General features: G+C 41.6%; 1 protein-coding gene across 5 annotated transcripts in view; it reads right to left on the reverse strand.

The window, feature by feature from the left end:
* The window catches only part of PRR14L (proline rich 14 like), a 62,152-nt gene that overhangs the window by 15,401 nt on the left and 29,979 nt on the right, over positions 1-16,772 (reverse strand). For all 5 annotated transcript variants that reach the window (XM_030335773.1, XM_030335775.1, XM_030335779.1 and 2 more), the window contains one exon: positions 3,106-8,299. In XM_030335773.1, the coding sequence (XP_030191633.1) occupies positions 3,106-8,299 (5,194 nt within the window). The remainder of the gene's footprint in view (positions 1-3,105; positions 8,300-16,772) is intronic.

Genomic DNA, 16,772 nt, shown 5'->3' on the forward strand with positions numbered 1-16,772 from the left:
TGTAGAAGAAAACTGTTAACAGGGTTATTAGCTCCTTTGTAATGAAACTTTTATTTTTATTATTGAAGCAATGGTATTCATCACTTATAGCTACATCAATACGTGATGTTGGAGAGCTTTTTGTGCCTCTCAAAGTAAAACCTGCATCAGTTTCTATTGAATTTGGAACTCAGTATAGGTTTAATCAGTGAGGCATTGGTATGATGACCATAATACAATCCATCTCCTCTTAGAAGTAGATTTGTTCAAGGTCTAGGAAACACAAATAATTCAGATTTTTAGGATGTTTAGCACCAACTCAGGATTCCTTGAGGGCTACTGATAAAAGGAAAGAGGCAGGATGGTACACTGAAAAAGCAGCTGACCAAATCAGCAATCAGGAGACCCTGGGTCTAGATCAAGCTCAGCTGAAATACTAACCAGTTGAGTGATCTGGGTTAGAAAAAGCCACGTGTCTTAGGCTCCTCATCTATAAAAGCAGCAAAAAGGAGGCCAGTTCAACCTATATTATAGAGTGCTGAAGGTCCAAATAAGAAAATTCTATTGGGGGGGCGCTTGGCTGCCTTTGTTGGTAGAGCATGCGACTCTTGATCTTAGGGTCCTTCAGTTGGAGCCCCATGTTGGGTATAGGTTACTTAAATATATAAAACCTTAAAAAAAATTCTATGGAGGGCACCTGGGTGGCTCAGCCGTTAAGCATCTGATTTCGGCTCAGGTCATGATTTCATGGTTCGTGAGTTTGAGTCCCACATCGGGTAAGCTTGAGCCCTGCTTTGGGTGAATCCGGGACCCAATTTGGTGAGCACGAGCCCTGCTTCACGTAAAATAAGAGCCCGCTTTGGGTGAGCTCCATTCCTCTCTCTTTCTCCCCCTCCGTTCTTCCCTCTGCCCCTCCTAGGATCCTTTCTCTCATTCACTTGTTCCCCAACCCCCCCTCCCCCAAATCTATGGAAACATAAATTAGCACAGAGCCCGATGTGGAGCTTGAACTCATGAACCATGAGATCATGATCTGAGCTTAAGTCAAGAGTTGGATGCTTAACTGACTGAGACACGCAGGTGCCCATATCATGTGTAACATTTCTAAATGTGTTTAAAAGCAGCAAAGTTCTAAACTCAAAGCCAAGGTATATAATGTTAAGGCACTTCTAGAGCCAACAAGAAGAAAAAGTCCCTACAAACGCTTCCATTAAAATAAAAATTAAAATAAATAAATAAATAAATAAAAATAAAAAAATAAAAATACTAGAGATAGGAAGGGGGAGAGAATATATTCCACACTGGAATACACAAAAGTCAGGAGGGAAAGAGTTCTCAAGGAAGAAAGAGCCAAAGGGCCACACATTTTCACAGGGTGAAATGAAGAACTAGTCTGTACTCCAACCTCAGACATGAACATAGTTAAAAAATTTTTTTTTAATGTTTATTTATTTTTGAGAGAGACAGAGACAGGCTGCAAATGGGTCAGGGGCAGAGAGAGAGGGAGACACAGAATCTGAAGCAGCCTCCAGGCTCTGAGCTGTCAAAACAGAGCCCGACATGGGGCTTGAACTCACAAGCTGTGAGATCATGACCTGAGCCGAAGTAGGATGCTCAACCGACTGAGCCACCCAGGCGCCCCTGGCATGAACATAGTTTAAAGAAAGTAACATGATTTAAAGCTGCATGTCACACACTGACCAGAGAGTGCTTATGAGAGTATAGAGGCATACTGACAAACTAGACAAAATAAAAGCAGTATACCATCATTTAAAACAATTTGATTCATTCTAATGTATTTTTTTGTGGCTGCATTATAAGAACATTTTTCTATTAACTATAAGATAAGTACTTATAGTAGCATTAGTCTTTCAATTTCAATCAGCCATGTTGAGGTTCTGGGGTGTTTTTCTGAAACACTTTTTATTTATTTAGGTTTCTGCTAAGATGCTCAAGGAACTTTCCAATATGTGCCAGACAGCTTTATAGTGACACAATACTCTACATAAGAGACTGCACAGATATACAAAGAACAAGGCTTCTCCCAGGCTGTTTGGAATTTTGAGGCTTGGTGGGTGTTGAATTTTTAAACTATAGCAATGATAAGGGCCAATTTAAAAAAAAAAAATTAAGTTTCTGTTTATTCGAGGGATTACAAACAGGAAGATTTTTGGGGCGCCTGGGTGGCGCAGTCGGTTAAGCGTCCGACTTCAGCCAGGTCACGATCTCGCGGTCCGGGAGTTCGAGCCCCGCGTCAGGCTCTGGGCTGATGGCTCAGAGCCTGGAGCCTGTTTCCGATTCTGTGTCTCCCTCTCTCTCTGCCCCTCCCCCGTTCATGCTCTGTCTCTCTCTGTCCCAAAAATAAATAAACGTTGAAAAAAAAAATTTAAAAAAAAAAAAAAAAAAAAAAAAAAAAAACAAACAGGAAGATTTATCTATTATGTCTAAAGCAGATTTTTAGGGATATAATTCAATAATTTTTTTCCTATTATTTCTAATAAAAAGGTAAAATGATATTGAAATCATTTTCAACTATTCTAAGTTGTCAAACCACTCTTTTCCCGTTCACTTAAAATTCTACAAATTGTACAACTATAGTATGTAAATGCCAATCTTTGAAGCCTTTCTGCTCTAAAGAGAAATTCAGAGGTTCAGGAACTAGATTTGGTGATACCTACATAATTACTTTATTTACTTAAAAAGTACTTATTCTGTGCCCTACTTATACACAAAATACTCAATTAGGTGCTGACTGTATATTTTATGAACAAGGTATCATAAGCCATTATTTGTCACTACTTGCAAGTCTTCTAACTTGTAATGGTATTTGTTTTTTGCAAGGTGGGGGCAAGGATAGAAAAGCAGAGAGTCAAAAGATTTGATAGTTTGCAGAATGAATTGGACAGAACAAAGAATGGTAAAAATACAGGGGTAGATACTGCAGGAAAACTAGAGAGGTCTATGCTTAAGAACTATGGCTACATTTTCTCAGCATAGATTTGGCACAGAAAACAGAAAATATAGGCATGAAGACTCTAAATAGCCTTGCATTTCCAGCCCTCAACTTTCCTCAGAGGTTGGAAAGCAAACATGGGACATTTGCAAAGAACAGGAGATGGATTTTACCTGTTTGTGGTGCTCAGAGTTGGCTGCCTCTTGCTGTGAGTGGAATGAAAAGTAGAGATTTCAAAGGGGCAGGTAGAAGGCCCACGCTGGCTCCAAATGGATAGCACTCGGCCCACCGAGTAGGGCAGAGAACAGAAGACCTTGTCTGCTATGGAGGCTGGAGATCTTAACCCCTTTAAGCCTTGTGTAAACTGGGTCATGAAGAGCCTCTGCATTGTAGGCATGTGACTGGAGAAGCTCCGTTTTTTTGTCCAGATTCGGTAACATCCAGGAGAACAAAGTGCTAGAAGTGTGTGAAGGCCAAGGACAGAGCAGCCTGCTCTGGTCTGGACTATGGCGGTGCCTCCATAGTCTTGGAGAGGACCTGGAGGCTGTGAAGGAGCCTGGGCATATGCCTGACCATGGGGGCCAGTGTCTTCCCTGAATGTGGCCATCCCAGGGCAACTGTGGGATAAGAAGAAAGAAAAGGTCCATTTGGGAGGTTGAGACAGGCACCTAGGGGCCTCTCCTAAGGCGAGCCTGGCTGGAGCACAGTGCTCAGGAAAAGTCCTTGGGGACTCAGTCATGCACTCAGAGCCCGATTTCATGTGAAAAGATATCGGGAAAATTTCGGAACCAAATAGCAGTGATGGCACCTTGTTGCTCAAATCTATGAAGCTCATTTTGATGGCTTCGAGCGAATAAAGTGTCAAGGGCTTACTGTTAGGTCTCTTATCCCATCCACTAGCTGCCAAATATGGATTCAGCTGCATTGTATTGTATGAAAATCCATCCAGAAACCTTTTGTATCTGAGCCGCTTGTAGCTTTTAGCCACTGGAAGAAGTTCAGAGGAACATCGCCGATATCTTAGTTTCTGGGTCTTTGTGGCGGGGACCAGTCTGGAGGCAAGAATGGACAGCTTGTTTAGTAAGGCTGATTCTTTGGTAGGCTTCCTAACATTCAGGCTCCTCAAGGAATGGCACGGAGTCACCTTCTGCTTTGGTATGTGGCTCATTAAGCTCCTGGTTGGTACTGTTTCAGGTTCCAATTGTGCGGGTGCAGACATAGCACATGAACTGAGAAATCTGTGTGCTTTTGTGGGGATGGTTTCAGAGGAACTCTTTAAAAAGGCAGAACTTCTGATTTTACTTATTTTTTTCCCAATGTTGACTTGCTCCTGATAGGAAACTTTCTTACATGTTCGATGGGGCTGCTTCTTTAAGGGAAGCACTCTTTTCTGATATGAAGTGTTCCCAAAGGCACCGTGTATTTCATCACATCCAGCAGAGTTGGGGTTTTGTGCTTTCTGAGGGGCACCACGAAGGCAAGGATCTGTGTATGACACCATGTCTGTTTTTAATGGATGGCACAAGCTTTCCTCCTTTGGATTTTCCAGCTTCTGAAACTGTGCAGCAGTGCCGCCCTTGGCTAGCTTTGCTAGAGTGATTTCCTTCATCATGGTGGACTCACCTTTGCAATCCTTAGTTTGGTTCTTATCTTGCACTTCATCTGACAACACATTAGATGATGCACATTGTTCCAATATCCTGTGTGCGTCTTTTTGATGTAGATATTCCTCTTCATTCTGCAACATGTAGTCCAAAGCCCTCTGGCTTTGTAGCTCTTCAGTATCACCAAGCATCCTCTGGGATTTAGAGTGGGTCTGAGAAATCTCTCTCCCTTTATTATTACCAGCTTCTCTGGTGATCATCTTCTCAGACTCTTCACTGACAGTTAAGTAACCCAGGGGTCCCCTCTGATGTGCTTCAGTTTCTTCTCCTTTCAACTTAGTTTCTGTTTCCATTGTCAAAGGCAAATTTTGCATACTGCTGTCTATTCTGAGTCCTTCACTAGAATTACTCCCATCCCCTGGCGCTCCTTCCTTCGTCTCAAGCAGGACTGTGCGGTGCTCTATGTTTTCACAAAGGATTTTACCATCTTTTGGTTTAAAAGGTTTTTTCAGCTCAGTTTCTCCACTATTAACATTACTTTCTGAATTTTCTTGAGAAAACAGATACAAAGGCATTGTCTCAATGGATTTCAGGCTCCCTATGGGAACAGGGCTCTCATCTGGGCATCCAGAAGACAGTAACTCTTCTGAGGAAATTCCAAAGGTATTTTCCTTGTCAAACTCAGAATTTATTTCCAGTCTTGATCCTTCAATCATTCCTTGTGTTTCTCTCAGGGATGCTTCTTTAACTTGCTCTTCATGATAAGTATTATCTAAGGACACATTTATACCATCCAATATTTTTGTATTTGATTCATGATCTGCAATAGACTCTATCTCACTGGCACAAGAGTCTGGACATGGACACACTTCCACTTCACAATCTTTTAATGATCTGCATACTTTCTCTTCACATGATTTTTTCATTTCCAGAGGCTCCACTTTAGAGGAAGTAGCATCTGGAAAATCTGAGTCCTGGTCAATCATTCTGATAAATGCAGCATTCAGTTCTCCTCTCTGAGGCAGAGTACTCACTGAGGTATCCTGTAACGTCAGCCCATCTTGTCCTGCACCACCATCAAGGGTACTAGATGTTTGTAAGTCCAACATGCTTTCTGTAGACTTACTACCACAGTCTGTGTAGACAGTGTCTACCATGCCATCTGTGGACTCCTCACAACCAGAAATATGTCCATCGTCTCCTTTCAAATTGCCTTTCTTTGAACTACCACCAGACAAAGGGTTGTTACTGCCTGAACCAACTAACAGATCCTTTTGATTGTTGCTTACCTCTCTGTTAGGTTCTGTAACAGTCTCCCTCTCATCACCATGTAGTGTCTGCTTAGTTGGTTTATCTTCACTTCTGCATTCATCTGGTCTGTTTTGGTTATTCTGGCAGTCAAGAACTTTATCTCCTTTTTGCTCAAGAGTTTCAACTGCTTGGCTCATGGTTTTGAAACTGGAGAACATAATAGTAGGAGACTGGTCCAAAAATTTTTCAGGTCTTGGAATGTTTGCAGATAAATTTAGTTCTGGTGTGGAACAGTCAGAGATGTTATACTCGCAAAACACGGTCTCTTTAGGTACATCCCATTCCTTTGCTTTCAGACCTTCCTCATGGGGCTGGGTGTGACTGGTGGTGGGAATGGTTTTGTCTGAAGCTTCACTACTTAACATGCCTACTGGTGTATCGTTTCTGATCTTATTTCCTGGGAGGCTGCCTTTAGTTTCTCCCCTAGCAAGTTCACTTTCTTCTGATGTGTAACCCACTTTATGGGTGCTACTTTCTGTGCAGACTTCTCTTCTTTGGGAGTGGTCATTGCTGTGCTGAAATGCATCTTCACACTTGGTTATTAAAGAGTTTTCAGCTTCTAGGATGATTCTGCTGGACTCAAACGCAGCACAAACAGAACACATGCTCTTTTCTCGTGCATTTTTATTTACACAATGACAGCTAGAGAGATCCTGAGATTGAACACTTTGACATTCCATAGCAGAGACCTCTTGAGGCAAGACTGCTGATTCTTTCTTTCTTGAGAGAAGGCTGGAATGTAGATGTACTATTCCTGAATCAGCCATCTTGTCTTTTCTTTCTAGGCTTCCTGGTTTGATGTTTAAGGTGGGATTGTTTGAAGAGGCACCACAGGTTTTGTCACCTGATGGAGAGATGTCTTTCATTTTTGTTTTGATGGGAATGGTCTGGGTGTCAGCAGTGACATCTGCTCCATCCTCTAATGGAGGGTGATGGCTCTGTTGGGAATCCTCGCTTGTTGCTAAAGGCATCTCTTTGTTAGCTGACAACTTTGCATGGTCTTGAGAATTAAGGGGCACTTGATTTAAAGCACATTCACTTTCTATTTTGTTTATAACCAGTTCATTGGTACGAGGAAGTTCATTCATCTCACAGGCTGTGCTCTGCTCATCTAAATGTGAACTATCGTCCAGTGAGGTCTGTACAGCTTGCTCTGACTCAGGTCTGTAATCAAATTCTAGGGATAGTGGTAACTGAGCAGTATCTTTCTTGGGTTTTGACACCTCATTCATAGGACTTATCTGGTCCTCTGGCATTAAACTCACAAGGGATTTTCTTTCATTCAGAAATTCATTACATGATGCTTCATTTAACTGGGTGTTGCCTTCCAGATTTTTCTGGGTGCAGACTAAGGAGTTAGAGTCTTTACTGTAAATCTTTTCAGTTACCATATTGGGCTCTATAGTGGTTGTCTGTTCTGGCTCTTCAATCTGCATTAAGGAGGAAAAACTGTTCTCTTCAGAGTGTCTACCTGGATGGCTCATATCCGTAGAAGTTCCTCTATGGTCCTCATGGTTTGTCAAGCTACCTTGAGTGTCTAAAGTGATTTTTAAGTCATTTTTTTTTAACGTTACTTCCGTGGCTTCGGTGAAAGAATTGGGCACTAAAGAAACAGGGCTGTCTGTATGGATACTGTCTTGAATGCAACAGTTACCATGAATATTCACTTTTGGGGAGGTAACAGTCTCTTTTTCACCAGGACAATGACCATCAGCATCCTCTTCTGGTTGCCTGGCATTAACAAGAAAGAGTTCTCCTCTTTCACTCCTAAGGTTCAAAAACTGTTCATTTTCTCTTCTAGTAGCCAAGTTCTTGCTTTGATCACCCCCATCAAAACAGGAATTGTCTGTCTTCTTAGCAGATCCCTTCAGCAAGCCATCAAAACCACATGTTTCTAAGGATGTTGTTCTGGATTCTGGACCAGACAAACTTGATGAGAAATATGAAATGTCAGAATTTTCTTCTAAGGGTTCTACACAAACTACATTTCTTGTGGCCCTGGGACTGCCATGGGCAAAACTGTGGTTTTCATTATGGTGGCCGAGAATCTGTTGGTGATTGTCATCTGCTTCACAGACAAGGTTTAACTTAGACAACTCTTCCTTCTCACTGTCCACTTTGGAAATGGCACTGTTCCCTGGTAATAATGACAACCAAGAAGGACAAGTTTTTAATTCTTCACATTCTTTTTCTTTAGAAGATGCTTCTGTTAATCCAGGGTCCACAAAGGTTAAAGGCTCTAGGGAAACTAATGTGCTGGTTTCTGAAACCTCACCACTGGTCATGGTTTTGTCTACTTCTGGGTATTCGCTGCACCCAGCTGAGAGACCTTTACTCACATTGCCATTCTTGTGTCCTTCATTATAATCCGTCTTAGTCCCATTGACCTTCATACCTTGTACTTCTTCAGTAGATATAAGCAGAGTTCCAGTTGTAATTTGTACATTTCCTTCTGCCCAAGAGAAATAAATCCAAATAAGTATGCAATCATAAAAAAAACAAAACTGTGTGCTATACTTTCATGAATTTAATCATGCAACCAACAGTGACAAAAAAGATCCAACTCAAAAAGCAAATTACAAAGTTAGTATACTGTACCATTGGTTTTGTTCTTTTATGCAAAATATGACAGAGGGCCAAAAGTGTACTTGGCAGAAAATAGATAATTTTGAACTAACACTCTTCTCTTGGTATTAGTTATTTAAACGTACTTACGTACCTAGATAATTAACTACAATACGGAGACTTATACGTAATCCAGAGTCTTAACAAGCTTCCATTCTAAAACATTAATAAAGAAGACCCACAATAATAGCTTATATTATTCAATGACCATCTTATTACCTGAATAATACTAAATTAATCATAAATAAATTACCTCTTTGAAAAAGAACAGTTACACACAAAACCTATGTTAAAGAGATTAATATATAAGTTGAACATTAGTTTTGAACCAAATTACTTACAGTAACTGCTTCCCTACAAGGCTGGTCATGAGCTGGTAATTATTGAAGCTGAGTGACAGATACATGTGGGTTTAGTATACTCTCCACTTCTCAATAAATTAAAAACTTTCTACTATGAAACATTAAAAAACAAACAAAAAACTTTCTAAGAATGTAAATGCAATTCATAAAGAAGTTTTATTGTTCAGAATTTCTCTGAAATCCTAGGTATAAGATGCAGTATGAAGTTCCCTGAACTTGTTAAACTACAAAAAAAATTTTCTTCCTTGCTCTTTTTAGAAAACTAGCACAAAGTTATACATATACATGTAAATTATGTACATATTTGCATGCATACACATGTTAACAAAATACCTGCAGTAAACAGATAAAGCTAAATGCAAATCAATCTTCAACCTAAAGAACTAATTCTCACTAGAATATAAACTCCATGAGGGTTAAGGGTCATGTTTATCTTGGTCTCTCCCTTTCCTTATTGCCCAGCATAATACCCGGTATATAATAGCACTCAATAAATCTGTGGAATTAATAAATGAATACAGTTAGGTCAAACCAACAAATGCTATCACTAGTGTCTTCCTAGAACTTCCTTATCCATTTCTCAACTGATACTGACAGCAGCAATTCTGAGAGAAAGAACAGCAACTCTGAAGGCAGGTGGGCTCTGTGATCTTACTTACCTCACTGAGTCTGTTTCCTCCTTTGAAAAAGAGGAGAAGTACACTTACCTCAGTGCTACTTTGAGGATTAAATTAAATAACACATGTAAACCACCACCTGGTACAGTGCCTGCCATTTAAAGAAAAACTGCTTTTCCTTTGCTCTGCTTTCTTTCTTATCTTACTGGACCTGAGAATAGTTAAAATGATAAACTTAATAACTATGCTAAGATAGGACACAATGTTTAAAAATGTTTGGAGTCAGCAAATACTTGATGGATAAATGCATATTGGATTCCACAAGTTTGTACAGATTCCAAAAACATAAGGTAGCCTCAAAATCCTAATGCCCTACATGGTATTTATCTTTTTGAAACCAGCCTACTTTCTACATCATAGCAGACAATTCTATCCTATTTATAAATTCCTAACTGCATTTACCCCAAATGGTTTAGTGTATCTCTTCTCCAGACACTATGTCATTCATTAAACCATTTGTGTAAATTCTGGGCTTTTCTTTCTTTTTTTTTTTTATATATATATGAAATTTATTGACAAATTGGTTTCCATACAACACCCAGTGCTCATCCCAAAAGGTGCCCTCCTCAATACCCATCACCCACCCTCCCCTCCCTCCCACCCCCCATCAACCCTCAGTTTGTTCTCAGTTTTTTTTTTTTTTTTAATTTTTTTTTCAACGTTTATTTATTTTTGGGACAGAGAGAGACAGAGCATGAACGGGGGAGGGGCAGAGAGAGAGGGAGACACAGAATCGGAAACAGGCTCCAGGCTCTGAGCCATCAGCCCAGAGCCCGACGCGGGGCTCGAACTCGTGGACCGTGAGATCGTGACCTGGCTGAAGTCGGACGCTTAACCGACTGCGCCACCCAGGCGCCCTTGTTCTCAGTTTTTAACATTCTCTTATGCTTTGGCTCTCTCCCACTCTAACCTCTTTTTTTTTTTTTTTTTTCTCCTTCCCCTCCCCCATGGGTTCCTGTTAAGTTTCTCAGGATCCACATAAGAGTGAAACCATATGGTATCTGTCTTTCTCTGTATGGCTTATTTCACTTAGCATTACACTCTCCAGTTCCATCCACGTTGCTACAAAAGGCCATATTTCAGTTTTTCTCATTGCCACGTAGTATTCCATTGTGTATATATACCACAATTTCTTTATCCATTCATCAGTTGATGGACATTTAGGCTCTTTCCATAATTTGGCTATTGTTGAGAGTGCTGCTATGAACATTGGGGTACAAGTGCCCCTATGCATCAGTACTCCTGTATCCCTTGGATAAATTCCTAGCAGTGCTATTGCTGGGTCATAGGGTAGGTCTATTTTTAATTTTCTGAGGAACCTCCACACTGCTTTCCAGAGCGGCTGCACCAATTTGCATTCCCACCAACAGTGCAAGAGGGTTGCCGTTTCTCCACATCCTCTCCAGCATCTATAGTCTCCCGATTTGTTCATTTTGGCCACTCTGACTGGTGTGAGGTGATACCTGAGTGTGGTTTTGATTTGTATTTCCCTGATAAGGAGCGACGCTGAACATCTTTTCATGTGCCTGTTGGCCATCTGGATGTCTTCTTTAGAGAAGTGTCTATTCATGTTTTCTGCCCATTTCTTCACTGGGTTATTTGTTTTTCGGGTATGGAGCTTGGTGAGCTCTTTATAGATTTTAGATACTAGCCTTTTGTCCGATATGTCATTTGCAAATATCTTTTCCCATTCCGTTGGTTGCCTTTTAGTTTTTGTTGGTTGTTTCCTTTGCTGTGCAGAAGCTTTTTATCTTCATAAGGTCCCAGTAGTTCACTTTTGCTTTTAATTCCCTTGCCTTTGGGGATGTGTCGAGTAAGAGATTGCTATGGCTGAGGTCAGAGAGGTCTTTTCCTGCTTTCTCCTCTAAGGTTCTGATGGTTTCCTGTCTCACATTTAGGTCCTTTATCCATTTTGAGTTTATTTTTGTACATGGTGTGAGAAAGTGGTCTAGTTTCAACCTTCTGCATGTTGCTGTCCAGTTCTCCCAGCACCATTTGTTAAAGAGGCTGTCTTTTTTCCATTGGATGTTCTTTCCTGCTTTGTCAAAGATGAGTTGGCCATACGTTTGTGGGTCTAGTTCTGGGGTTTCTATTCTATTCCATTGGTCTGTGTGTCTGTTTTTGTGCCAATACCATGCTGTCTTGATGATGACAGCTTTGTAGTAGAGGCTAAAGTCTGGGATTGTGATGCCTCCTGCTTTGGTCTTCTTCTTCAAAATTCCTTTGGCTATTCGGGGCCTTTTGTGGTTCCATATGAATTTTAGGATTGCTTGTTCTAATTTCGAGAAGAATGCTGGTGCAATTTTGATTGGGATTGCATTGAATGTGTAGATAGCTTTGGGTAGTATTGACATTTTGACAATATTTATTTTTCCAATCCATGAGCAGGGAATGTCTTTCCATTTCTTTAAATCTTCTTCAATTACCTTCATAAGCTTTCTATAGTTTTCAGCATACAGATCCTTTACATCTTTGGTTAGATTTATTCCTAGGTATTTTATGCTTCTTGGTGCAATTGTGAATGGGATCAGTTTCTTTATTTGTCTTTCTGTTGCTTCATTGTTAGTGTATAAGAATGCAACTGATTTCTGGACATTGATTTTGTATCCTGCAACTTTGCTGAATTCATGTATCAGTTCTAGCAGACTTTTGGTGGAGTCTATCGGATTTTCCATGTATAATATCATGTCATCTGCAAAAAGCGAAAGCTTGACTTCATCTTTGCCAATTTTGATGCCTTTGATTTCCTTTTGTTGTCTGATTGCTGATGCTAGAACTTCCAGCACTATGTTAAACAACAGCGGTGAGAGTGGGCATCCCTGTCGTGTTCCTGATCTCGGAGAAAGCTCTCAGTTTTTCCCCGTTGAGGATGATGTTAGCTGTGGGCTTTTCATAAATGGCTTTTATGATCTTTAAGTATGTTCCTTCTATCCCAACTTTCTCAAGCGTTTTTATTAAGAAAGGGTGCTGGATTTTGTCAAAGGCCTTTTCTGCATCGATTGACAGGATCATATGGTTCTTCTCTTTTTTTTTTGTTAATGTGATGTATCACGTTGATTGATTTGCGAATGTTGAACCAGCCCTGCATCCCAGGAATGAATCCCACTTGATCATGGTGAATAATTCTTTTTATATGCTGTTGAATTCGATTTGCTAGTATCTTATTGAGAATTTTTGCATCCATATTCATCAGGGATATTGGCCTGTAGTTCTCTTTTTTTACTGGGTCTCTGTCTGGTTTAGGAATCAAAGTAATACTGGCTTCATAGAATGAGTCTGGAAGTTTTCCTTCCCTTTCTATTTCTTGGAATAGCTTGAGAAGGATAGGTATTATCTCTGCTTTAAACGTCTGGTAGAACTCCCCTGGGAAGCCATCTGGTCCTGGACTCTTATTTGTTGGGAGATTTTTGATAACCGATTCAATTTCTTCGCTGGTTATGGGTCTGTTCAAGCTTTCTCTTTCCTCCTGATTGAGTTTTGGAAGAGTGTGGGTGTTCAGGAATTTGTCCATTTCTTCCAGGTTGTCCAATTTGTTGGCATATAATTTTTCATAGTATTCCCTGATAATTGTTTGTATCTCTGAGGGGTTGGTTGTAATAATTCCATTTTCATTCATGATTTTATCTATTTGGGTCATCTCCCTTTTCTTTTTGAGAAGCCTGGCTAGAGGTTTGTCAATTTTGTTTATTTTTTCAAAAAACCAACTCTTGGTTTCGTTGATCTGCTCTACAGTTTTTTTAGATTCTATATTGTTTATTTCTGCTCTGATCTTTATTATTTCTCTTCTTCTGCTGGGTTTAGGCTGCCTTTGCTGTTCTGCTTCTATTTCCTTTAGGTGTGCTGTTAGATTTTGTATTTGGGATTTTTCTTGTTTCTTGAGATAGGCCTGGATTGCAATGTATTTTCCTCTCAGGACTGCCTTCGCTGCGTCCCAAAGCGTTTGGATTGTTGTATTTTCATTTTCGTTTGTTTCCATATATTTTTTGATTTCTTCTCTAATTGTCTGGTTGACCCACTCATTCGTTAGTAGGGTGTTCTTTAACCTCCATGCTTTTGGAGGTTTTCCAGACTTTTTCCTGTGGTTGATTTCAAGCTTCATAGCATTGTGGTCTGAAAGTATGCATGGTATAATTTCAATTCTTGTAAACTTATAAAGGGCTGTTTTGTGACCCAGTATATGATCTATCTTGGAGAATGTTCCATGTGCACTCGAGAAGAAAGTATATTCTGTTGCTTTGGGATGCAGAGTTCTAAATAGATCTGTCAAGTCCATCTGATCCAATGTCTCATTCAGGGCCCTTGTTTCTTTATTGACCGTGTGTCTAGATGATCTATCCATTTCTGTAAGTGGGGTGTTAAAGTCCCCAGCAATTACCACATTCTTATCAATAAGGTTGCTTATGTTTATGAGTAATTGTTTTATATATTTGGGGGCTCCGGTATTCGGCGCATAGACATTTATAATTGTTAGCTCTTCCTGATGGATAGACCCTGTAACTATTATATAATGTCCTTCTTCATCTCTTGTTACAGCCTTTAATTTAAAGTCTAGTTTGTCTGATATAAGTATGGCTACTCCAGCTTTCTTTTGGCTTCCAGTAGCATGATAAATAGTTCTCCATCCCCTCACTCTCAATCTAAAGGTGTCCTCAGGTCTAAAATGAGTCTCTTGTAGACAGCAAATAGATGGGTCTTGTTTTTTTATCCATTCTGATACCCTATGTCTTTTGGTTGGCGCATTTAATCCGTTTACATTCAGTGTTATTATAGAAAGATACGGGTTTAGAGTCATTGTGATGTCTGTATGTTTTATGCTTGTAGTGATGTCTCTGGTACTTTGTCTCACAGGGTCCCCCTTAGGATCTCTTGTAGGGCTGGTTTAGTGGTGACAAATTCCTTCAGTTTTTGTTTGTTTGGGAAGACCTTTATCTCTCCTTCTATTCTAAATGACAGACTTGCTGGATAAAGGATTCTCGGCTGCATATTTTTGCTGTCTAGCACCCTGAAAATCTCGTGCCAATTCTTTCTGGCCTGCCAAGTTTCAAAAGAGAGATCGGTCACGAGTCTTATAGGTCTCCCTTTATATGTGAGGGCACGTTTACCCCTTGCTGCTTTCAGAATTTTCTCTTTATCCTCGTATTTTGCCAGTTTCACTATGATATGTCGTGCAGAAGATCGATTCAAGTTACGTCTGAAGGGAGTTCTCTGTGCCTCTTGGATTTCAATGCCTTTTTCCTTCCCCAGTTCAGGGAAGTTCTCAGCTATTATTTCTTCAAGTACCCCTTCAGCACCTTTCCCTCTCTCTTCCTCCTCTGGGATACCAATTATGCGTATATTATTTCTTTTTAGTGTATCACTTAGTTCTCTAATTTTCCCCTCATACTCCTGGATTTTTTTATCTCTCTTTTTCTCAGCTTCCTCTTTTTCCATAACTTTATCTTCTAGTTCACCTATTCTCTCCTCTGCCTCTTCCATCCGAGCCGTGGTGGTTTGCATTTTGTTTTGCATTTCATTTAAAGCGTTTTTCAGCTCCTCGTGACTGTTCCTTAGTCCCTTGATCTCTGTAGCAAGAGATTCTCTGCTGTCCTGTATACTGTTTTCCAGCCCAGCGATTAATTTTATGACTATTATTCTAAATTCACTTTCTGTTATATTATTTAAATCCTTTTTGATCAGCTCATTAGCTGTTGTTATTTCCTGGAGATTCTTCTGAGGGGAATTCTTCCGCTTGGTCATTTTGGATAGTCCCTGGTGTGGTGAGGACCTGCAGGGCACTTCCCCTGTGCTGTGGTGTATAACTGGAGTTGGTGGGCGGGGCCGCAGTCAGTCCTGATGTCTGCCCCCAGCCCACCGCTGGGGCCACAGTCAGACTGGTGTGTGCCTTCTCTTCCCCTCTCCTAGGGGCGGGATTCACTGTGGGGTGGCGTGGCCCGTCTGGGCTACTTGCACACTGCCAGGCTTGTGATGCTGGGGATCTGGCGTATTAGCTGGGGTGGGAAGGCAAGGTGCACGGCGGCAGGGGGGGCAGGCTTAGCTCGCTTCTCCTTAGGTGATCCACTTCAGGAGGGGCCCTGTGGCAGCCAGAGGGAGTCAGATCCGCTGCCGGAGGTTTGGCTCCGCAGAAGCACAGAGTTGGGTGTTTGCGCGGAGCGAGCAATTTCCCTGGCCGGAACCGGTTCCCTTTGGGATTTTGGCTGGGGGATGGGCGGGGGAGATGGCGCTGGCGAGCGCCTTTGTTCCCTGCCAAACTGAGCTCTGTCGTCCGGGGGCTCCGCAGCTCACCCTCCCTTTGTCCTCCAGCCTTCCCGCTTTCCGAGCAGAGCTGTTAACTTATGACCTCCCAGACGCTAAGTCGCGCTTGCTGTCGGAACACAGTCCGTCAGGCCCCTCCGCTTTTGCAAGCCGGACTCGGGGGCTCTGCTTGGCTGGCTAGCCGCCCCTCCGCCCCGGCTCCCTCCCGCCAGTCCGTGGAGCGCGCACCGCCTCGCTGCTCTTCCTACCCTCTTCCGTGGGCCTCTCGTCTGCACTTGGGTCCGGTGACTCCGTTCTGCTAATTCTCTGGCGGTTTTCTGGGTTCAATTCTGGGCTTTTCTACTCTGTTCCAGCACCATCTTAGTTGAATCCTTCATTATAACTTCTCAGGAAAACTGTAAAACTCTTCCCCTCTCCAAACTGTTCACTGTGCAAAGCCCTTAAGGCAAGATTCTCCCTCAGAGCCCTTACCTGCTGGAAGAATACCTGTTCTCAACTTAGTTGAGAATCTTAGGGAGGAGGCAGGGGAACACTCATTTCCCAGGTGGTATAATGCTGAAGGCTGGTTGGGGAACAGGGGTTGTGTACTGCTTGAAAACAAAATGATACTCTGCTTACTCCTTTACTTGACTGATTGACTGACTGGGGGAACAGGCAGAGAGAGTAGACAGTCCCAGGCAGAGGATGTGGGACTTGAACTCACAAACTGTGAGATCATGACCTGAGCTGAAGTCGGATGCTCAACCAACTGAGCCACCCATGTACCCCTCTTTTACTTGTGTTTTTTTTTTCATGTAGAGACTTTTTTTTTAAGTTTATTTATTTTGAGAGAGGGAGAGAAGGAGAAAGGGAGAAGAGGGAGAGAGAGGGAGAGAGGGAGAGAGGGAGAGAGGGAGGGGGGAGAGGGGAGGAGGGGGAGAGGAGATAGCCAGACAGTGGGACAGGGGCAGAGATAAAGGGAGAAAGAGAATCCCAAGCAGGCTCTGTGCTGTCACCACAGAACCTGATG

The sequence above is a fragment of the Lynx canadensis genome, chromosome D3, assembly GCF_007474595.2.
Source record: "Lynx canadensis isolate LIC74 chromosome D3, mLynCan4.pri.v2, whole genome shotgun sequence".
Lineage (NCBI taxonomy): Eukaryota > Metazoa > Chordata > Mammalia > Carnivora > Felidae > Lynx > Lynx canadensis.